The sequence below is a fragment of the Dendronephthya gigantea genome, unplaced genomic scaffold (assembly GCF_004324835.1).
Source record: "Dendronephthya gigantea isolate DGI-Jeju-01 unplaced genomic scaffold, DenGig_1.0 000153F, whole genome shotgun sequence".
NCBI lineage: Eukaryota > Metazoa > Cnidaria > Anthozoa > Malacalcyonacea > Nephtheidae > Dendronephthya > Dendronephthya gigantea.
Window position 1 is genome coordinate 312,327 of NW_021163163.1, and position 23,656 is coordinate 335,982.

The following is a 23,656-nucleotide window of genomic DNA, read 5'->3' on the forward strand; positions in this document are numbered from 1 at the left end:
CAATAGTAGGCTTTTCCTATCAAATACAAAACGCGTACAAAAGTCAATCCCAGAACGTAGCTCCCCCAGAATGGACTCCGCACATCAGTAGTAATGGAATATATATCAGTCAGTGTTACATTTACTTTTTACTGTTAAATTCATACAAAATTAACTGCTTGCTTCCACGTCGGTCATATTCGGCAAATATTCTCCCAGTACAGAGGGCTCGGTTTTCCAGCGGACATCGCATAAAAATTAAAGCTTTTCGTCTTACGCACTGCTCCTCACATGCACGGTTATATTTTTCAGTTATTTTTCAACATTTCGCAGTTAAAGCAACTATATTGAATTTGGCATGCTCTTTCCAGCTGCCCCAACCAAGCATTTGGTCTACTTCGGAAATGGTCTCTCGGCAGAAAATATCGAACTTCTCTTATACCGAAACTATGAACGCAATAGATATGAAGGAAAGATATATAGATATTGTCCATTGTGAATGATCTTCGGCACATGAAAACTCTGGCGTTTAAAACGGGCCACAATAGTATTATTATTGTGTTGAAATAGGCTTGAATATCGAGTAGAATTAAGTCAAGACTCACAATATTACTGCATAGGGAAATCCCATCATCGCACCAATGATTCTGTGGTAGGAAGCCAAACATGCAAAGTATGGGTAGTACAAGAAAGCTGGTTCAAGAGCAAGTCCGATGGTGAGGAACGCTATAAAATAAACCAATAATGAGCTTGAATGAGCAATAAATGCCTTGTAATTTATCTTCCTTAAGCAAAAGAATGTTTACTCCTCGTCAGTTTGTTAACTCTTCTTGTTCCTATTTGCTGGCACGAAATCGATCAGTGTGCGAAATACGAAAAAAGCCACGCATGCGCAGATGTTTGCCAGCGGTATTCGTAGACACCACTATTAATGAAATTTCTGTCTAAACTGAAAACTCTAATACGCGCTGGGATTTACTAACCGTTGAAAACTATTGTCTTTTAGATTGCAAAACTTCGTGCTCATTTTTTACCAGACACCTGCTGAAAGTATAATAAATATCACAAGACTAACATACCAGTCGTCCAAGAGTTTGAAACAGCCGTATTAATATTCAAGTGTAAAAGGAGATCTAAAATTGTTCCAGCTGTAGCTCCAAACACAAACATGATGGCCAAGCGGTCATGATCAAAACCAAGGAAATCAACGGGTCTAAACAGGAGGTAGGTTTTTATTAATGCACTAACAACTTCTCAAATACAACTCGAGCTTCCAGATTAGCCTTTCTCACGAATCACGATGGCGAAAATTTGCCACCTTTTACTAACTTTAAAAATTAAAAAGAAATTCAAACAATTATAAAACAATATATGAAAAGCATATTCGTCATCGCGAGAAAGCCGGGCTAACATAACACTTATGCGGGGTTTTTTATTACTCCATTGTTATTTCCACCAAGCCTACCAATTCTAATGCAATATATACTCTTTACACCGAAGTGACGCTTGTTGAACAATGGCATAAGAAAAAAACCTGCATAAGAGCTGCTTCACACTGTCGCGTTTTTTGCACTATACGTACACGCACATAAAAGTTTTAAATCATTTAGATTATACTTATAGAATCTACAATTGAATGGATGCATAGGGTAGAATTCTGTTGAAGACTTGGTGTGGTTTTTTTGGCATAAAATTAATTATACAACAAAGGTTTTAAACTTTTACGTGCAAGTACGTACTTGCAAATTACGCGACAGTGGAAAGCAGCCCTAAGGGGCTGTTTACATGAGTCCGGTCACCCGAGATTCAACGAAGCGTGAGATGATTTTGAGGTAGTGAAATGAGCAGATAACATGATCCTGGCAGTCGTATAATCACATGTGCTTGTTTGGTGTCATAAAGACTTATTTCAATACCTCAAAGTCCTCTCACGCTTCGTTGAATCTCGGGTAACTGGGCTCATGTAAACAGCCCCTAAGGGGCCGATTACATGGACTGGGCTAGCCCGCTGTGCCGGGCTGAAATTTAGCAAACGATTATATGAGTAATCTTTGCCGGGCTGAAATTTAGCAAACGAAGAAAATTTAGCAAACGCAGACGCCATTGTTGTTTATGCATGTGTGTAACACTGTGCATGTGTTGACGAATACCCAGCCCGGTTTGCCGGGCTGAAACGATTACATGCTAACTTTCAGCCCGGCAAGACGGGCTAGCCCGGTTGACATAACCGGGCCAGCCCCGCAAGCCGGGCTGAAAATTCCCATGTAATCGAAACGTGAAAATTGCTTGCGATAATATAGGAAACAGGCTGGCCCGGCAAAGCGGGCCAGCCCGGTTTGCCGGGCTAGCCCGGCCCATGTAATCGGCCCCTAAGTGTCCAACATGTTGACGGTTAACAAAGTATGATATAAACGTACATAACAAGGCCAGGTCGTCCTCCACAAATATCTTTTTTAAAACTCCTTCTTCGTCGTAAGAATGCCAATACTGTAAGAATTATCCCCTGAAAAAAATTTTCGATTTCTGCTATCCGATAGGCAACTTGGGTTGAATGATATTCACAATTACCTGGTAATTCTAGTTTAACAAGACAGTAGACAAGTTTTTTTTTAGAAATTCTACAGGAACGGCGAGACATGAAGACACGAAGTTTCATGAAATAAAAAATTCCAATAGAAATTTCCAGTGAAATACATGTATGTGAACTAGAACTAGAACTCGGTCGCCATATTTGAATCCATTTCAAAGCCAAGTTCAGGACCTTTTTTAACGTATAGACTGGATGGGTGAACCATCTCCCTCCTCTATGTAAGTATTTTCTCCCCAGTAAAGATTACCTCTGTGCCATTCAAACTTGATGGCAGCATTGTATATAATAATAAAGAAACAGTAGCCAAGTACTATATACATCTTATCGATATTATTAATTCGACAAAACTGCGTCTAAAAACTTACAGCTGGAACTAAAAATAGGTGACGAAAAAAGTTTTCATCCACAATGCAGGGGGGAGGACTAAAAGTAAAGAAATTTTATATTTATGCAACATAGTATTTGTTTGCAACAAAATAGATTCATCTAGAAACTAGTACATTTTTTGTTTTTAAGTTGTGGGCAAATTAATATTTTAACATGCAACGGTGAGGTTAACTCCAAGACCTGTAGCCATGCATGGGTCCTGGAACCAAATCAGTTCAGTTCTACATTTAGGGCTTGTGCCTGCGATAAAATACTGCAGCAATCTTTAAACATTCAATTTCTCCCTGGTTGGCCATTCCATAACCCCCCCCCCCCACCACAAAATTTAGCCTAAGACGTCTTCGAGCAAAATAATATTGTCAATCACATGGAAATATTCATGCAAAGCTTAAAAAGGGCCATTTTCCATGCACAGATAGCACAGATAGCACAGTGCCCGCCTGCTACATAGATTAAAATAGAACTTCTTTATTCAATGTTGTAGACATAAAATAGGCTCACCTTGTGGGAGGTTGAGTTGTGATAAAAAAACTCATCGCAAGTCAGAGGGATGGTATCTGAAACGGAAATCGAAATACCCACTTTTGGAATCACTTGTTAAGGGTACTTTTTTGGCACGCAGTATACATCGCTCGATCTAACACAACAAGTACTAGTTAAAATACGAGCGGCTGATCTGTACGGGTATTTACATCGGCCGCGAGTATTTTAACGTGCTTGTGAAATAAATAAATTAAGCTTATTGCATATTAGGGCATGTGTGTAACAAAGTTAGGAATGCTAATCTGAAAGTTAATTTATGAATTACTAATTCATAAGACCTTTATGGAGAATTACAGATGTATACATGTGACCAAAATATTGCGCAATGATTGGAGGTTAGATGTTTTGACAATTAACGTAAATAATTGTCATCATTTTTTCAGTCTCTCAAAAATTGCCCGCTGTTCAGTATAACTTTCGTTAGCATTCTGAAATTTAGGATCCTCTTTAATGATTGTTAGCTCTAAAGCTGTAATTTTGTTGCTTTTCCAGCTTTCTGTGAACGATTGAAAAATGACTGTCCGCTGGATAGCACTATTCAGCCTCCGATGCTTGTCTCCTAAACTTAAGTTAATATCGATACTTGTCTCCTAAACTTAAGTTAGTATCGATGCTTGTCTCCTAAACTTAAGTTAGTATCGATACTTGTCTCCTAAACTTGAGTAAGTATCGATACTTGTCTCCTAAACTTGAGTTAGTATCGATACTTGTCTCCTAAACTTAAGTGTATCGATACTTGTCTCCTAAACTTGAGTTAGTATCGATACTTGTCTCCTAAACTTAAGTTAGTATCGATACTTGTCTCCTAAACTTAAATTAATACCAATACTTTTCTCCTAAACTTAAGTTAATATCGATACTTGGCTCCTAAACTTAAATTAATATCGATACTTTTCTCCTAAACTTTAGTTAGTTTCGATACTTTTCTCCAAAATATACGTTAGTATCGATACTTGTCTCCTAAACTTAAGTTAGTTTCGATACTTTTCTCCTAAATATACGTTAGTATCGATACTTGTCTCCTAAACTTAAGTTAGTATATCAATACTTTTTTCCTAAACTTAAGTTAGTATCGATACTTTTCTCCTAAACTTTAGTTAGTTTCGATACTTTTCTCCTAAATATACGTTAGTATCGATACTTGTCTCCTAAACTTAAGTTAGTTTCGATACTTTTCTCCTAAATATACGTTAGTATCGATACTTGTCTCCTAAACTTAAGTTAGTATATCAATAATTTTCTCCTAAACTTAAGTTAGTATCGATAATAGATACCACGATATCGGCCCATCCCTTCCTTCCTGTATTGGACGAGTGGTGTGCTAAGTCTACGAGTTAAAAACAGATCATTTATAATGAAAACGGCAAAAACAAACAGAAAACCGCGGTCCGATATTCGTCGGTTCTAGCTGACAGATTATTATAGCATTTGATCTGTCATTGACAACATCGAAATTCTGCCCTTATCGCGCTGCAAGACCGACGCCCATATTCTTCGATAAGTCCATTTGAAAATTTGCTAACCGATGAAGTCACAGCAACATCCACCTGTGGCTTATAGCCTCATTTGATTCAAATAAAGTTTTATCTGCGATGCAAAACTGGTGTAATAGTAACCTATTAACACCACATCCAGGAAAAACAGAATGCATGATATTAAGTCGAAGCAACTTTATAGGTCCACTACAAGCGATTAAACTGGGAAACCACTGTATTAAACTGGTTGAAAAATCAAGATGTCTGGGTATTGATGATGTTGATTACTCAATTGATTTTCTGATACGTGAGTTGCAATTGTCAAATGTGGCCACGACAATTGCAACTCACGTATCAGAAAATCAATTGAGTAATCAACATCAGTGGGCTTACAAGAAAGGTCATTCCACTGAGTTGTTGCTGATTAAGATGACTGAAGACTGGAGAAGAGCATTAGATAACCATCAAGTCGTAGGAATCGTCTTCGTCGATTTTAAAAAAGCATTCGACTCGATATCTCATACGATATTACTTCAAAAGTTGCAAGGTATTGGTATATCAGGAGATTTATGGTGTTGGATTAAAGATTACTTGAGAGATCGAGCTCAAATAACGGTTGTAAACGGTTGTAAATCAAACCCAATGACAGTAAAATGTGGGGTGCCGCAGGGGTCAGTGTTAGGCCCTATTTTGTTTGCATTGTTTTGTAACGATTTACCAGACATTTGTAATGATAATGAAGGTGTCATTTTCATGTATGCAGATGACACTACCCTGTATGTAATTGGGCCAACCCATGATCAAGTTTGTTCAGCACTAAATAAAGTTTTATCTGCGATGCAAAACTGGTGTAATAGTACCTATTAACACCACATCCAGGAAAAACAGAATGCATGATATTAAGTCGAAGCAACTTTATAGGTCCACTACAAGCGATTAAACTGGGAAACCACTGTATTAAACTGGTTGAAAAATCAAGATGTCTGGGTATTGAAATTGACAATAAACTAACGTGGAAAGCCCATGTTCAAAAACTAATAAAGTCTTTTGTACAGAAACTTAACCTTTTAAAATCTTTATACTTTCTCCCTATCCAAGCCAAAGGGGATTTTTACCATAAAGTATTACTGCCCTCAGTTACTTATGGTTTGATCATTTGGGGATCATGTGGAACGGTGCTCTTTGACGAATTGGAAAGAATACACGTACGAGCTGCTAGAATCATCTATGGGATGGACTGGCAAACACCGACAGCAGACGTTTACAGGAAAGTAAAATGGAAATCACTAAAAGAAATCTATTCTGAAAAGTTACTGACTTTAGCACATAAGTGCTATTATGGTCATTTGCCTGAGCTACTTTTGCCGTATTTAGTTAAATACAAAAGTAACTATAACTTAAGACGGAAACAAACAGTTTTACTACCTAAGCCAAAATCTGAATATCTGAAAAAATCAATTTTTTATCAAGCTGCCGTTTTATGGAACTCCTTGGAAAATAACCAAAGAGCTATAGTTAATTTAGGTCATTTTAAACATGAAATACAGAATAATTAATTATGTATATAGTTAGGTTAATTAGTATATTTGTACTATATTTCATTATTAGATACACGACCACATCAGCTATGCTGTAATTTATCGTGTGAAATAAATGCTTTGTATTGTATTGTATTTTCTGAGATTCAGGCATCTAGGCAGTAAAATAGCGTGCCTTGATTGGCAGACTTTGTGTCCTTGTGAAATGCGAATGTGTTCTAAATTAAAAGTGTGTATACCTGAAATTAATGTACGTGATTGTTACAATTTTCGTGAGTTTTTAAAACCTTACACGTTAGGACTGTTTACGACTAAGAGTAAGACTCTGGAATGACTATTTTCAATGATCTAGCTAGAGGGGTCAAATCTGGCTTCAGTCAAAATCGCCAATTATCCTGAGTCCCGAGTGTAGACTTCTCACCCTTCTTGAGAAAAAGTCTATGCCAAGAGAATTTTATATCTATATACTTGTATGATGTAACTACTAGACTGTGGCACTTAACCGGAAGCTATACTTTCACTGGTTCACCAACCGGGAAAATTCAAACGTTAAAATAAGGAACTTAATAGAAGATTGCTGCCCAAAATGTGCCAAAGTTTGGTTTCCGAGGGAATTTCAAAATTTCGACCCTCCTAAGCTTATATTTGAAAATATACGCCTTTTCTGATCACATGCATAAAAGCATGATGTCGTTGCCAAAGCGTACAACATGTTTTGGACGTGTGTCCCTGATTGACTGAGAATCTTTCGTATTCATAATAAAACTAGTCATAACCACAGTGCTCAAATCTGTGCCCCAAATATTCTTCACGTAAATTTCGTCATTTGTACGACGGCGCTTTACACAGAGATAAGTAGATAACATTTATTGCAATTTTCGTCGATTTTTCAGTATCCTCGGTGAGGTACTTTGAATGCTAATTTCGGCTATTTTGATATATTTTCTTTGTGACTTATAATTAGCGGGAATCTTGGGTTCATACCAGTACATTATAGTATAGCGCCAAAACATTGATAAAGGCTACATTATTGTAAACTTTTCATAATTTATTCTTTCTGCATTTGAAAGAGTTCTGCATTTTTTATCGTTGTGTGAATATTTTCCATTTTATAAACAAGGTATAAATGATAGTCTAGTACACATGGAATTTATAATGTCTGGCTAATATCTGTGAGATGTCACGCGCTACAATTTTCCAGAATTCTTTTGTGACAAAGCGGCGATTGGATGATTTTTGATCGCAATAAAGTAACAAACACAAACCATAGAGTAAATTCGAATCGCGTAATGCCCGCAAGTTGACAAGCGAGATTTCCGTTCTTAGCATGCATCAATCATGCAAGCGTGGTTGGCACTTTGCTGCCTTTCGATTGCCGATCACTTAAATTTTCAAAGAAGTCACCAAAAACTTCAATTCCTTAGACCAAAATGTCTGTAACTTACCGTGTTATTCGCAAAGAATTCCGCTTGAATTACTCGATCGAAGTGTTGATCAATATGGATAGTGCACTGAGTAGTGAGTGACGAGCCACTTGGTATAGTCTGTCTGTTATCTGTTACAAGAACAAAAGGTACGCACTGCGGTCACGACTTTGTTTTGAAAAAACAAATTTGCATATTCCCAGTGGCGCAGGAGCAAGTTAAAGTTGGGGGGGAGACACATGCTTTCAGGGGCACTTCTTCATAGAAAAAGAGCATCCTCAAGTTACTTCATTTTCGATTGCCAAACAGCGCAATTCTTGTTTTGTCTTAAAATTATGACTTTAGTTTGTGTCTGTATTTCACATTTATAATGCAAGCTACATTGAAACAGCAAATTCGTAGTATTTTCAAAAAGTGCCGCATGGTGCGCGGGACCATGTTGTATGCTATCACTTATCATATAAGAAGAGTTTAAAATTTTAACATGAATTTTTAACAAGAAAAATTAGCAACTTTGATTATGTTATAACTTTGACCATATAAAATCTGTATTCGGTAACTTAGCAACAAGAAGACGTGATATTTCCGGCTTGGAAACTTTCGGTATTTGTGCTATTTTTATTGACATAAACGTCGCAATTGGCAAGTCGGGGCTAGCGAATGCTGGAATCCTAAAAAAACTTACTGCATTCATTAATTTAGGCACAAACTCTCATAAAGGCATACCAATGTTAGGTATGAAAAAGGGCACTTTCCTTGTAAAAAGGGCACTTTTTCTTATCTTCTTGAAAGTTGGGGGGGCACGTGTCCCCAGTGCCCCCCCCCCTTCCTACGCCACTGCATATTCCTAATGTATTCTTAATGCCTAGTTTCCATTCAGTCGTTAGCTGTCGTATGTGTTTTTCCGTGTCTTTGGAATAATCATGAAAGACCGATAACGAGTTATGGGAATAATCAGTGGCGTAGCCAGCCCGACAATTTAGTCATGCTATGCTAATATTTTGGTGTTCATTGACTGTGAAAACAATGAATTTCTAAAGAGTTTAATAATTCTAATGACTTAAAATTTGCATAGCATGACCAAATTGTCAGGCTGGCTACGCCACTGGGAAGAATCATGTCGTTTCCAGTCTTTTTATGTCGTTGAGATAGGATTTGTTCTATCCGTAATTTTATCCGAGCGACACTGTCGTTTTCTGTTTCTCTCATTCGTTATCGGTCTTTCACGAGTATTCCAAAGACTGAAAGACACGGAAAGACATGTAACGACAGCTAACAACTGAATGGAAACTAGGCATTACACCAGCGAGCTTGACCATAACTGACCGTAAAATTGACTACTTTTGGCGAACGGTTTTGTAAACAAGGAATTAGACATTTAGACTGCCAAGGTCTGCCAGCCATCAATGTTGCTATACTGTAGATGTTTAGGGGATACAACACTAAACACTTACTGAAGCCGAGGGAACAGTGTGTTTTGTTGACCCGAGACCGCCGTTGTTGTCCGAGGTGCAGCCGAAATCACAATGCTTTCCCGAGGTGTCAGTAGATAAGTGATTTGTTATTATGAAATTCAGAATACTCAAAATCAGTATTACTCAAATTTTCAAGTGCCGAAGTCATATGAAATGAAAGAAATTATAATTCAGTTTGTCGAGGATCTGGCTTCTGATTGGTTGATTTTTGTACTCAGCTGGGGTACTGATTATTTGTAATGTTTGTGATTATCAGTGAATATCAAGATCTATTTCCTAAAGGCCCTTCCCAATGACCTTTAATTTCCTTCAATATCCTTGAATAAGCAACTTCCTACACCAACGTCTTTAGATAAAACGATTTTACTAGTGCCTGACCATTAAAATCAGGCTAAATTAAAAAAATAAAAATCGCGTTTACCGGTATGGAAAGTTTCGGAAGTAAAGTTGTGATAAATTTGGCTTAGTTCAGCTGGGCAAAGAAACGTTGGCCCGAACACGAATGGAAAACAGGATATTTCATCCTTCGACCCCCCCAAATCTAGACTTGAAGCCACGCCCCTGTTACCCATATATGTGCACTCTCAGCACGGGGGGGGATCTTTGTCCAAAACAAAGACAGAACCTAAGCGAAGCAGAACGTGAAATCTCAAGGTCAACTGAGCATAGTTGTGGCTAGACAATGTCTTCGTCTTGTTGATTAATGGTCGCAAAGCTTTGGGCATTTCAATCGCTGTATGATGGACACCGATATGAAACTTCAAGCGGAAGATCCATGGGTTTGTCCAAATGACAGGGAATTAGGGCTCCGTGCAAAGTACGTCGTCGTAATATCGAAATTAATATCAAATTTCTTTTATTATATTTACTTTAGCATTAAATATATATATGATTGTGGTCGATGCTCATTTTGAGGTCATTGTTGTTCGCTGGATATACGTAGCGTGTCTTCGTGGCTCGATTTTAGTTTTGTTTGTAGGTGAATGACGATTAATGGGGTATTTCAAAATATAAAAGATGACCCAACATATAAAAGTAACTTTGACCACGGAACTACTTATGTAACTACCTTCTGCATGTACTGTTCTGCAGCCATTACATACAGCTATATTTCATACAAGCATACGGCTTGTTAATTTTAGGCATTCATGACCTTTGGTCTTTTATCTTTTATCTTTGGCTTGATACTGGTCAGTAATGTGATTTTAGGTTAGAAATATCGGATCACAATACGTAAGCATAACATAGGCAAGAATTCGATCTAAAAGATTGCTTTATTCTCTCTGTTTGTGTGAAAGAGTTATGTACGTATGCGTATTTAGTAGTTGCTATTTTTGCAAATGATGAACCAAATGAGAATCATGCAATGAAAGATATAGGTATGCCAGGCAATAGTTTAATGATCAAAATCATAGAATTGAACAGATCAAAATCATAGAATTTAACAGAACTACATTTTAAACTTCAAAATTATTACTTTCCTTTAGTACTAATAGTACTTTTTCAATAAACCTGTTTGAATGTTACAATTAGCATCCACAAAAGCTTGTTGTATTTATTTTCATAAAGCTGTACGCCACAATAATGAGAATGGCATTTGTTTGGAAATTTTTGAAAAGTCAACCCCTAGCTCCTTCATCCAATGGTCTCCCAGAGTCCAACATTTACCCATACAGTAGGTCTAGGTAATTCAACGAAAAATCTGACTCTCTTTCAGGCTTGATAGTGGTTGGTCATTTTACACAAACCGACATCAGGCAGGAAAACGTTTGCCAATAAAAAAGGAAGAAATTTGCATTATTGAAGGCATCATTAAAAAAGCAGAAGAAGTCACATTAAGAGAGGAATTTAGAATTGGGTAAGTTAGTTTTACACTACTTAAATGTGGGCATTTTGCTTAAAGATATAGGTCTGAGATGGTTTAAAAAAGGGGCTATATACATAAATTATTAAAATTGCATTGGAATATATCTATTTTAATCAGCCATCAATGTGGTATAGATGTTTAGGGGATACAACACTAGACATTTATTTACTTAAGCCAAGGGAAACAGTGTGTTTTGGTTGACCCAAGACGGCTGTTGATGGACAACAATGAGTGGTCGAGGGTCAACAAAACACACTGCTTTCCTGAAGTGTCAGTAAATAATAAGTGATTTGTTATTATATCTAGTGTCAAAATGAAAATAAACCAGAGGCCAAAGAAGAGCCAACTCCTAGACATTACCTGTATAGATTAGAATGTAGTGTAAAACAATATAAAGTTAACTTCAAAAACTTTGTGATTTCCAGGATTGCATTGCTAGGAAAAGCATAGCAACAAGCATCAAATTTCATAATTTGCCCTGGGGAATATTATGAAATTTGATGCCTGCTTGTGTTGATCACGCGTAATCATGCAGATTTAAAGCACTCTGTGTGTGGACCAAGAGGTCCAATAGGAAAGCAGAAAAGATAAATTTTGACACTAGGTATATAACACTATTTATTACAATATACTCTTGTCAGATTTAATTTATCTCAGTTGTTCTTAACTCATTTGGTTTTACCCTTTTTTTTGTGCAACAGGAGACTTGTTGATCGTCTAGAAAATATCAAGAATAATGCACAGGGTAATGGAATTACCACATGTTTACTGTGCAATGAAAAATTTGGGAAAATAACAGCAACACCAATAAAATGCAGCATTTGTGAAAAGGTATTAACAAATTATTATAGCAAGGTTGCTGATATATACATACTAAGCCTTAGAACTGGCTTTTCAAAATTTCATATGGGGCAATTAAGCCACTAACATGGTCAACTCATAATTTTTTATTTATATATAATAGTAGTTGACAAGTCAGAAAATATAAAATAGTGGTTGGCAACTCATACAGTAAATCATATTTTTTTATTTATATAAAATAGTAGTTGACAACTTATAAATCATAATTTCTTATTTATATAAAATAGTATTTGGAAACTCATAAATCATAATTTTTTATTTATATAAAATAATAGTTGACATATTAGTTGAAGACAGAGATTAGTGTTGAAGTTTATGTGTTGATTGATATTAGTTGACATATTAGTTGAAGGTATTCAGAAGGGGCCAGCAGGGGCAGCTTCCCCCTTTCCCTTTTACCAGCGAAGGAAGGGGGGGAAAGATGCCCTTTCATTTTTAAATATTACATTCTATATCATAAGTTAATTAGAAGTGCCACCAACAAGCATCAAGAATTGCACAGTCGTCTGGTGAAATCACAAAACACATACATGACAATACAAAGTTCAACCGACCAATTGTTTTGCAAACATTCTTTATGCGCTGCTACAAGAGTGCACTTTCAACAAAAGCTGCCACGCTTCACCTTCACATCATTTCAGTGTAGGTACATGAAAATATATTAACATGCATCATTGTGTTCTAGGCTGCCTGTGCAAAGTGTGGTGTTGACACCATGAGCAGTGCAAATGAGCCAATTTTTCTTTGCAAACTTTGCAATGAACAAAGAGAGGTAAGTCAGATCACTGTTAATGGTCAGATGCTTTTGTCTTCACCAACAAGCTCCACTCTGTGTATTTTCCCAACACTAAAGTGTCCCATCTCTTATTTCATCAAAATGTCTGCTGGCCATGGTTTTTGGACAAGTCTGATATAAGGCTAAAGTCCACAAATATGTTACAACAACTTGTCGCAAATACTGTACACTATAAATACAGCTAGTCCCCAAAAGTACAACAACTTGAACAAATCTTCTTGACATCTTGTAGGCAATTTGTAACAACTTATTTGTAGACCTATTCCACCAGCTTGTTTGTTTTTGTGTGTAGAAGTCTCTATAAGTTATAATAATGTTTGTAGATATCTGCCATTGATGATTTCTTCTTGGGCTTTGTTATAGTTTTGGAAGAAATCTGGTGCTTGGTTTTTCAGACAATTGCCGAAGCATGAATTGCCTCCAGCGAGGGAGCGACAGTATATGTCATCGGGGGTGAGAATGGATCAGTATTTTAGGAGTCGTTTTTGTAAAGAAAAGTGCAGACAAAACCACAGTAATTCTAACAGTCTCAGAAGTTCAGAACTCAGCTACAGGCTTTTCATATTCCTGAAAAGAATTCCAAGATCTCAGGGAATCGGGGAATTTCAGACTCCGCTACCGTACGGGTAAAAGGGCAAATAGGAAAGAAATTTTTCTGTTCAAAAACTGTATTTGGCCATCGGATCTTAACGTATTAACTTTGGGAAAAACGGACACAAAGATCGCGGGTATGATTCCTATGACCGTTGTCAAACGACTGGTTTTACTCAGAGTGGCGCCATTACAATATTCACTCATAACCTGAGTGATAATGCACTATCACTTTTACTGCATGGCTATATTGTGTGTCGATAAAACGATTCTGTTAATTCCTAGTGTATAGTGTAGGCTTTATTCGTCTTTGTTTTGACGAGAATTTTATCTAAAAACTCTTCGCTTCAGCATGCAGAAAGATTGAGCATCAACCCTAGATATCTTATAGTTCCACGTGAAATTTCGTTTGCACATAGATTGTGCACAAGTCAATAATTTTTAATATGTTTTTAGAGTTTTATTGTCCCGACTCCGGAATTGAAAAACAAAAAAGAAAGTGTTGCAAGCGGTATGTTTCTTTGTTTATATCCCCTTGTTAAAAAGTAAATGGTCGTCCAAATTGCGGTCCCTAAATGGCTGTAGCATTGGTCCCCTTCTCTGCATGTCAAAACATTTATTAATAATTCGTCCAATCTCGTACCCAGAGCCCGCGATCCTCTTTATTAACGCCAGTAACTTTAGTTTTGTATCGAGCACAACACTGTATGTCCTGGGGCGCTTTCCTTTCAGCGGCCGAAATGGTCGTCAAACTGGTCATATTTTGAATTTAAATTGAGCGGTGAAACTGCATTTTCCGAGCTAGGCAGATTTAAATAACAATATGGACCCACTTAAATACAGAGTTCTTGAAACACTAAGAAATTCCAGTAATCTGTCTGTACTGAAATTCAACAGTACAGGTCTGGCCGTTTTTACTGTATAAAGAAAAGTGCCCTTATTTGCTAGATAAAATTGGTATATTGAATTTTAAACTACACATGTACCAATATTTGGCACAAACATTGTAGAACAAACGCATAGGTGTACAGGTGTAAAAATTTTGAGGGGCAGGGGGCTGATTTCAGTAAAAATGACCCAAATCGTGAACTGGTTACCAAAATCGCTAATTTTGGCAGAAATATCCCGAATTTTGGTAGAGTTGGATAAAAATTTGCCGACCTCTTTACCCCGTCTCGTGTCTTTCTAGAACTGTACTCCGATTCAGATGTGGAATCTTATAGTTCCTCCGAAGATTTGGTCGAAGATCACAGAAGACGAAAATCTTTGGGTCAAACTGTTGGCAAGGACAAGCCACAAGCTAGCGACGGCTTGCATGAAAGTAAGTGTTACCGCTCATATTTCAGCCAATCAGCGCTCAGAAAGGTCGTCGAAATAGAAATCTATTCTGCAGTATCGATAATATCTTTTGTTATCCTTTATGAAATCACTCGAAGTTTTGTGATTATGTTTAGCCACAAGAATTTTACCTCTGACATCAATTTGGAACCAAAAATAAAGTATATTTCAAAAGTTACTATGTTGTTTCAACCGAGGAATGAACTTTTATGTTACAACAAGTCCCAGTCTTTTCCCGCCATTTCGGATCACCTGCGATACGTATATTAGTGACCAGTCAAAAACCGACTTGACCGAGCATAAAATAAGGTTTACCGGTCATTTTTACTTCAGACCAGTATTTTGGCTGTTTGTTCGGGCCGGCGAGACGTTTCATGACAACAATCTTTTGTTGATATGTATATACAGATTCTATGCTCGGTTAAGTTCATTGAACTGTGTAGGTAAACTGGAGCGCTAACTCTTGACAAACATCCCTATATTAGCTTGAAGTCAATTAATAGTTTTTCTGAGTTATGAGCTGAAATATAACAGTTCTGGTCAGTGACTACTAGATACAGTAAAAACATTTATTTATTTGTCATGTGCAGAACCTAAATATGAAAGTGACGTGGATGAGAATGACTCTGACTATAACGGCTTGCAACGTTCATCAGCCCTGACTGCGAATGATTTCAGTCGACGTAGAGAGGAAGCTCCTGATCGCGGCTCTCAGCGAAGTGCTAACGATACGTCGGATGGTGAACCGGAATCCAAAAACAGCATGATATTACGCCACAGTCCATTGCTTGGTATGTATGCGTATTATCAGCCGTAGTGTAGCTATATACTGTAACGAAGCACTCAGAACGATCATTTTGTTTCTTTATTAAAAATATAAAACAAAACAATCTGCTTCTCACGATATCTATCACCTTTTTTTACCATGCGGTCCTCAAGCACATACGCCAAAAAGCAATAAAATACATATATGTTATTTACCAGATTGGAGGTCCGTATATTTAACAGTTATTCTGCGAACTCGAGTCGTATAATTATGAGCTGATAGCCAACTCGGCGCGTAGTTTTATTATATACACAAACTTTGTCGCCCTTTCGGTGCATTTTGGTGTGCTATTATCAACTAAAGCTTGGATTTCTATTTCACTCAACTCCCCAAATCTTTCAGCCATTTTGCTTAATTTTCTCTACTAGACAGATATGAGCTAATATCTGTCTAGTAGCCAACCAATGAAATTGCAGCATACCTCATATCTGTCGCTTGTGTATATAATAAAGGGAAATATTTCCCAAGGTGCAAAAACAGCCCGAGGCCGAGGGACGTTTTTGTGACCGAGGGAAATATTTCCCAGTATACGGACCGACTTCACCATTATTAAACTCCGTTATATGGAGAGATTATTAACTATTGTATACATAGAGTTCACCGGGCGACACTGTTAACATTGTCGTTTTAACTTTCAGTTCGTAAAAACAAACGGCCGAGTAACCATAGCAACCATAGCATTCATAGCGGAGGAAGCGATGGTTCTTTGTCGAGTGACGCGGTGTCTGATCAGAACTCAGGTCGGCTGCATCCTCCTAAAGATCATAAAGATGGTTCAAACGGCCTGAGTAATTCAAAGGAAGAATTGAAAGGTATTTATTGCCTCAGAGTTTATGTTCTCAAAGGTGTTCTCTCGGGCGGCGATGGCTGGTAAAACTCACAAACCAGTACAAAAGAAGTCAAAATTTCAAACGTTCAAGCGAGTAACTTACGACAAACCAAACCTTTTGAGATCAATTCTCCGATCAAACCTTGACGTTTCAAGAGGACCTAAAATTGCTTGATTGCTATTGTATTGACCGTTGCAAAATCCAAACTTTGTACTGGTTCCTGAATTTTGTGGTGTAGTTATACTATAGCCTGCCCGGCATAAAATCTATAGCTATACTATAACCTGTCAGTGACATACAGTAAAATCGTAAGGCCCGTTTACACGTCTTTTGATAGATGTGAACGAGTAATAAGTTACGAATACTCTGATGTGTACGAACTCCTATTTGAACTTCCGTAACTAATTCACTCGTTCACATCTATCAAGAGAAGGAAATCGGACATAAAAATCGCAGCAAATATTGCAAGTCGTATTCCTCGTAGACAGGCCTTAAGATCTTCTTTTCGAGTTGCTAAAATCGATGTTAGTTCTTCTGAATATTCATTTCTCGACATCGGTTGATTTCAATATTCTCAAATAATCTCTATATGTTATAATATTCTTTTAGCTTTGCATGGTAACATCAAAAAGTAAATTGGTTTGTTTGTAGGACAAACTAATAATTTGTGTTTTTAGGGTTAACGGACCGAAGGCTTTGCAGTATTAAATACTTACGTGGTGTACCTACAAACTAATTTATTTAATCTCTATATATTTTGCAGGTCCACTTGGCGTTCTAGAGTTTACTGTCAACTATATAAAAGATGATAGACGTTTGGAAGTGCATATTCATCATGGCAAGGTAAAATCATTTATACTTTTTTCACCAGCTCCCTCATAATCACAGCTTTTAAGAATTTTGTGTATATATGATTACTAAAAGCCCTCTAGGACAAAAGGGGACATGTCGCAGCTTTCGGAAGATTTCGTCCAATTGGATAATGCTTTTCTATGCTTTCTAAAGAACGAACCTATGCTATTGGTTGAAACAGAAATGTATTGTAAAGTTCAGCCAATGAAAATAATTCTTGCGAGGTGCTGCGACACTACCCGACATGAGGCGCGCGTATTTCTCCAGAAATAAAACATAATCTATAATTTGTAATTTAACAATTTGTAGGGATTACGAGCCATGGATTCTTCCGGTTTTTCTGATCCTTATGTAAAAGTTCATCTTTTACCTGGAGCTAAAAGGGTAAGTATTATAAATCCTTTCTTGAGCCATATGATAACTACATCATAATTAGGTAATTTTTTGACCTCGCAAATCGGTCGCTTCGCAAACAATTAAAGCACTTTATCCTGGCCGGTTGTTCGAAAGGCGTTTTGCCTAAACGGCGGATAAGTTCAAAATAGAAAACAAAATTATCTATTTATTGAACAACTGCGCTGAGATATTTCGATGTAAATAGTTTAATTTTCAATGGAAGTCCATATTTAATGCATAAGATATAGGTGCAGTCATTCACAAGATGTATGAGAGTATTTTAAAACTTTTTAAACGTATTCTAAAATACCGGTAATGTAATGTTGGTTGTGAAGAGTGACTTTTGCTGTGACAATTTTCACCGAGAACTGTCGGTGGCACTGACCGAGTGGAAATGTTGAAGATTGCCTATTTTCCCATATGATGTCACACCGGTGTTATTCTATCTGAGGAAAAGTTAAATATCACTGATAGAATTTCATGATTGATCAATGAAAATGCTCTAAACATTGCAACAGGGTAACAAAACTCGCACTCAAACAATTAAGAAAACCTTGGATCCAGTGTTCAACGAAACGTTGACGTACCATGGAATTACAGAAGAAGATATGAAGAACAAAACTTTGAGGTTCGTTTAGTAATTGAAAGATTTCTGTTGCATTAGCTGACCTTAGAGTGACGTCTTAACCTGACCTTAGAGTGACGTCTTAACCTGACCTTAGAGTGACGTCTTAACCTGACCTTAGAGTGACGTCTTAACCTGACCTTAGAGTGACGTCTTAACCTGACCTTAGAGTGACGTCTTAACCTCACCTTAGAGTGACGTCTTAACCTGACCTTAGAGTGACGCCTTAACCTGACCTTAGAGTGACGTCTTATTAACCTGACCTTAGAGTGACGTCTTAACCTGACCTTAGAGTGACGTCTTAACCTGACCTTAGAGTGACGTCTTAACCTGACCTTAGAGTGACGTCTTAACCTCACCTTAGAGTGACGTCTTAACCTGACCTTAAAGTGACGTCTTAACCTGACCTTAGAGTGACGTCTTAACCTCACCTTAGAGTGACGCCTTAACCTCACCTTAGAGTGACGTCTTAACCTGACCTTAGAGTGACGTCTTAACCTGACCTTAGAGTGACGTCTTATTAACCTGACCTTAGAGTGACGTCTAAACCTGACCTTAGAGTGATGTCTTATTAACCTGACCTTAGAGTGACGTCTTAACCTGACCTTAGAGTGACGTCTAAACCTGACCTTAGAGTGACGTCTAAACCTGACCTTAGAGTGACATCTTAACCTGACCTTAGAGTGACGTCTTAACCTGACCTTAGAGTGACGTCTTAACCTGACCTTAGAGTGACGTCTTAACCTGACCTTAGAGTGACGTCTTAACCTCACCTTAGAGTGACGTCTAAACCTGACCTTAGAGTGACGTCTAAACCTGACCTTAGAGTGACGTCTTAACCTGAACTTTGAGTGATCTGTGAGTTTCTTTTTTCTAAGGTTACAAGTGCTTGATGAAGACAAGCTGGCTAGAAATGACTTCATTGGAGAAATCAAACTACCATTGACGGCTGTGCTCCTCACCAACAACAGAAGAATGCAAAAAATACTGCAGCCAAAATCCGAGGTAACATTTAACAACCATCAACTGGACTAGAAAAAGTTGATTTGGTACCTCCTGGGGAATGGTTAGGATAAAACATCGATAGTAAAGTTTGTACAATATCTTACAGTAAAGTTTGTACAATATTCTCCACTGAAATATCAATTCCTCGTAACACTGAAATTCACTGATTTATATCTGTTCTTGTTTTTATGAACATGTCTGTCGGCACAAAAGGATAAAGCGGACGCTGCTGTAAGTTGATACTCGAGAATTAAAAGTTTAACCGGAAATATTTTCTATATCGCGTGATATATGTGCTCGAAACCTTATAATATCTTCATGCATCCGAACTAAAATTTTAACCATTGTAATTAAGAACGTTTTGGAAACCTGGTATGTTTACTAGATAATCTAAAAACAGTGTAAAAATGAAGACATTTCTCGGGGTGAATGAAGAGATCTCTCGGGCTACGCCGAGAAGAAAATGACACTTTAGTATCGTTTTGAACGAAGCTACTGTACTTTTGTATTCATTTCAGTGAATTTGAAAACATTGTCATTGTTGATAGCCACATATGTTGTGGAAAAAAACTTGTCACTTGGTGTTTGCAACCACTATAGATATGGTTTAAGAGATACTTACTACAAATGTCAAGAATGAAGCAAAAATAAAAGCACTTTTGAGTGCTATACGCCGAAAAGATTTGATGTTTTGAACGTTTTCCCGCCAAAATACGCGACATATAAACACTCTTCTTAAGTCCTCTTGAAAACATTTTACTGGTTTCCCGTTATATACTGAAAGTGAATATAATGTGTGCATAAGTTCCTTATTTTGGTATTTTTAGTCTCCTGGTGAGTTTCTTGGCCGTATTTACATCTCCTTGCGTTACGTTTCAAAAGACAGCAAGCTTGTTGTTGGTATAATTCGTTGCTCCAGTTTGGCTGCAATGGATGTAAATGGTTACTCTGATCCATATGTGAAATGGTAAGAATATCATACACAAAATAAAAAATATGTGCATGGGGAGAGTGTATTCAGCGATAAATTAAATGTCCGCCATGAATGGCGATTATGACGTAATTTTCAAGACAATATTCAGTCAAGGCGCTCTATATACAACTGGAGCGATGCCATGCGGAGGAAGGGGTTTAAAACCAGGGGCTGGTTGTATCAAGCCCGTTTAGCTTAAACGGTGGATAAGTCAAAATTAAATAACACTCTTACATCTCTCTTGAATGACTCAACTTGAATATTATGCACTGAATATGTAATTGTAAACAGTATCTTTGTATTAAGGTTAAAAACATTTAGTTTGCTTGTTGAATAAAACGATAGACTTGCTTTCTATTTTGAACTTAACCACCGTTTAAGCTAAACGGGCTTGATACAACCGGCTCCAGGACCTTTTTATTTTTTCGATTTCATCAACCATTTGTGCGGTGAGTGAAAATGAAATGAACTTATTGAAAAAGCTAAATTTTATATGTAGAAATTTCAAAACTTCGTGATCTTTGATGACTGCAAAACAATTAAATAACTTCTCTTTCGGCTGAATCGCAAAATGGCAGTTGTTTTTGTATTATAATCGTTTATCTTTCAATTAATTGGAATTAATTAATTGGGGTAACCATCGTGGCATTTCGCAGCTCTAGACGTAGGTGGCCATCAACCATCACTCGTTATATAGAGAATAATGCGGAAAATATGGAACTTATTTCGAGTGTTGTTTTATAACAAAAAACCGATCCCAACCGGGAGATTTAAATAAAACTTGATTATACCTGCTTCCTGAATGGTGGATCAAACACGATAATCGCACATGTGTTATTATCGCTTTTTGCAATGGCGGATTCGCCAAAAAAACACCGCATATTGTATATAATAAAAGTAAATAACACCTTTTTTTAGACATCTATTCTTTAACTAAACACTATGCTAATCGTTGAACTTTAGAAGATCAATAAACAATTACTTAATGGTTTCCGTGTTTGGATGGCCTGATCCATGCAAACACACGGGGATGTTGCGAGAGTTAGGAACTGAAAGCAGGCGGAACTTTTTTGCGAGCTTTTCTTAACTCAAACAACATTCCTAAGTGTTTGGATCAGACCATCCAAACACGTGAACCATAACAACAAAAATGTATTATTCCAAGTTTGATTTCCATAAGCGATTTAAATTTCCGTGTTTTTATCCAAACACTGGCTTCGACCAATAAAGACACACGTTATAAACATGTTATTACTCGGTATAGCTGAGTCTAGGTTTCGCGATTATAATTTTTTTGTGTGTGTGTGTGTCGCAGGCTTAGAGTTCCGCGCGGACAGTCGCGTATTTACAGTGTATCAATATAGCTCAGTTTCAGTGCAGTGTATTTACCGGCTACATAGCTCGAGTTGACGCCTACCAGGCGTCTTGTTTTATAATGCATCTTTGAGCAAAACTATTTATGAAAATAACTATTACTATGTTCTCTCTTTAGTTACTTACTACCAGATCCGAACAAGAAGTCGAAACAACGAACAAAAACTAAAAAGCGTAACCTCAATCCGGAATTCAACGAGGTAAAGATTCTCCTCTTATATTATAGCTATGTGCATGAAGTTAGCGACAAGATGGGTGTTGATTTTTAAGAGATTGCATCAGCCGATCTGCGATCATGACGTCTGAGGGGCCTTGACAAAACTGTCATATGTTCGTTTTCAAAATCAGATATGTTCAAAATCAGTATCAGGGGTATAAAAGACAAGATTTTGATACGCTTGTTGATTGAATTCCGTGGACGCCTAAATTTTGAGCGACATTTCTTCTGACATTTGGATGCTTGTATCGACTAACCTAATGTGAATGAGTCGACTACGGAATAGCTAGTCGAATTCTGATAATTCTGTTCCAATTTTCTTAGTTTTCCAATATGTTCACCTGACGACCAAAACATAGACAACCTCTCGCAGAATCATTTTTTTAAAATATATGTTTGGTTGGGGTTTAATATATTAGGTTAATATGTGTTTTTACCATTGAAATTTTATATTATGCTTTCTCGTTTTGTGTCTGAAATCACAACCACAGGTACGCGAAGCGCGCCTATTTTTGATATTTTGGTTTTTTCTTCAAGCACTTTTCGTACAAAATTGCCCCGAATGATTTGGCAAGTTGCACTCTGGAAATAACAGTCTGGGATGAAGATTTTGGAAAACCTAACGAATTTATTGGTAATTTTGGAAACTCAACTTTTATTCTGTTTTTATAGTAATGTTTATAGTACACAGCCGCCGATTGGCTGAGGGGAGCCTTTTTCTATACGAGGCCAAGGGAACATAGATAATTTTTTACCCAAACATCAAATCTTAACTTCAAACACGGTAAAAACAGATTCAATACCTTGAACCATTTAGAAAGGTCGATTTTTGTACCAAGTAACGATATGCTAGCTATTTTCGTGCATCTCACCATTATCCCTGGTGTCGTGCATGAAAATAGTGAAAATCTATAACTTGAAAAATATTGGAATAATTTTGAAAATTATCTATCTTTCTCATAGAGTTCACCCCGAACAATTGAGAAAACCTTTTTTATATATATAAACTATTGATAATTTATTTATATATTAATATCTAATCCGAAAGTCTTTAAAATTCTATTTTTTCTGATCTGTTTCAGGTGGTATTCACCTGGGAGTTAAATCGCAGGGTCAGCTGCTGAAACAATGGTTTGAGACACTTAAATATCACAATAAGGAATCCAAGTATTGGCACTCACTCACAAAAGATATAACATTGAATGAAGCCGAATAACGATTTTATGTTCGAGCTAACGTCTTGCTCTTTGCTTTTTCTGTCCCGAATTTATTTATGCGAGACACTAAAAGCTAAAAGCACAAAATTGCACGCTCATGTAAATACACACCTCGTCTTCCGCCTCGTCTTCTGTGTTAAAAATAATATGTCAGAGGCGTGGAAAACGGAGGGAGCGTTGCTCCCCCCCCCCCCCCCCGAATAAGTTTTTGGACCGGCAGAGTATCCGTTGAAGAAAATGTTTTAAAATTCAAACTGAGTATTTACAGTTCTATATAGGTTTTAGAAATGATCCGAAATGTCCATTTCCAGGATACAGGGCAATCGAATTTCATTTTTTTCCTTTTCCCAAAATTTTCCACCCCTATAACTGTCAATAAGACTTACAATTTCAACAAGAAATAATCTTCTACGTCGAATACAGAAACACCTCGAAACTTTTCACAGGCTTGCGAAGTGAGCTTGCCTTCTCAAACAA

The 23,656-nt window shown here is 37.1% G+C and overlaps 2 protein-coding genes and 1 long non-coding RNA gene across 3 annotated transcripts; 1 reads left to right on the forward strand and 2 right to left on the reverse strand.

Annotated features, from left to right (window-relative positions):
• Positions 1-580: 580 nt before the first annotated feature.
• Positions 581-3,252, reverse strand: LOC114537202 (stimulated by retinoic acid gene 6 protein-like). Its single transcript, XM_028558338.1, has 5 exons — positions 3,197-3,252; positions 2,935-2,992; positions 2,397-2,482; positions 1,059-1,192; positions 581-705 (listed from the first exon to the last, which is right to left on the reverse strand). The coding sequence occupies exons 1-5, from the start codon at positions 3,250-3,252 to the stop codon at positions 581-583; spliced, it is 459 nt and encodes a 152-aa protein (XP_028414139.1).
• Positions 3,253-3,276: 24 nt separating this feature from the next.
• LOC114537207 lies at positions 3,277-8,066 on the reverse strand. Its single transcript, XR_003688563.1, has 3 exons — positions 7,958-8,066; positions 3,458-3,513; positions 3,277-3,295 (listed from the first exon to the last, which is right to left on the reverse strand). It is a non-coding gene; the product is annotated as an uncharacterized LOC114537207 (long non-coding RNA).
• Positions 8,067-10,030: 1,964 nt separating this feature from the next.
• LOC114537210 (rabphilin-3A-like) lies at positions 10,031-23,253 on the forward strand. The gene is made up of 18 exons (XM_028558345.1): positions 10,031-10,228; positions 11,129-11,269; positions 11,980-12,109; positions 12,825-12,911; positions 13,299-13,388; positions 13,983-14,037; positions 14,716-14,847; positions 15,455-15,655; positions 16,329-16,502; positions 17,284-17,363; positions 17,682-17,756; positions 18,287-18,396; positions 19,272-19,398; positions 19,612-19,629; positions 20,226-20,365; positions 21,864-21,945; positions 22,500-22,596; positions 23,045-23,253. Exons 1-18 carry the CDS (start codon positions 10,149-10,151, stop codon positions 23,176-23,178), a joined length of 1,953 nt encoding a protein of 650 aa, XP_028414146.1. The 5' UTR covers positions 10,031-10,148; the 3' UTR covers positions 23,179-23,253.
• The last annotated feature ends 403 nt before the right edge of the window (positions 23,254-23,656 follow it).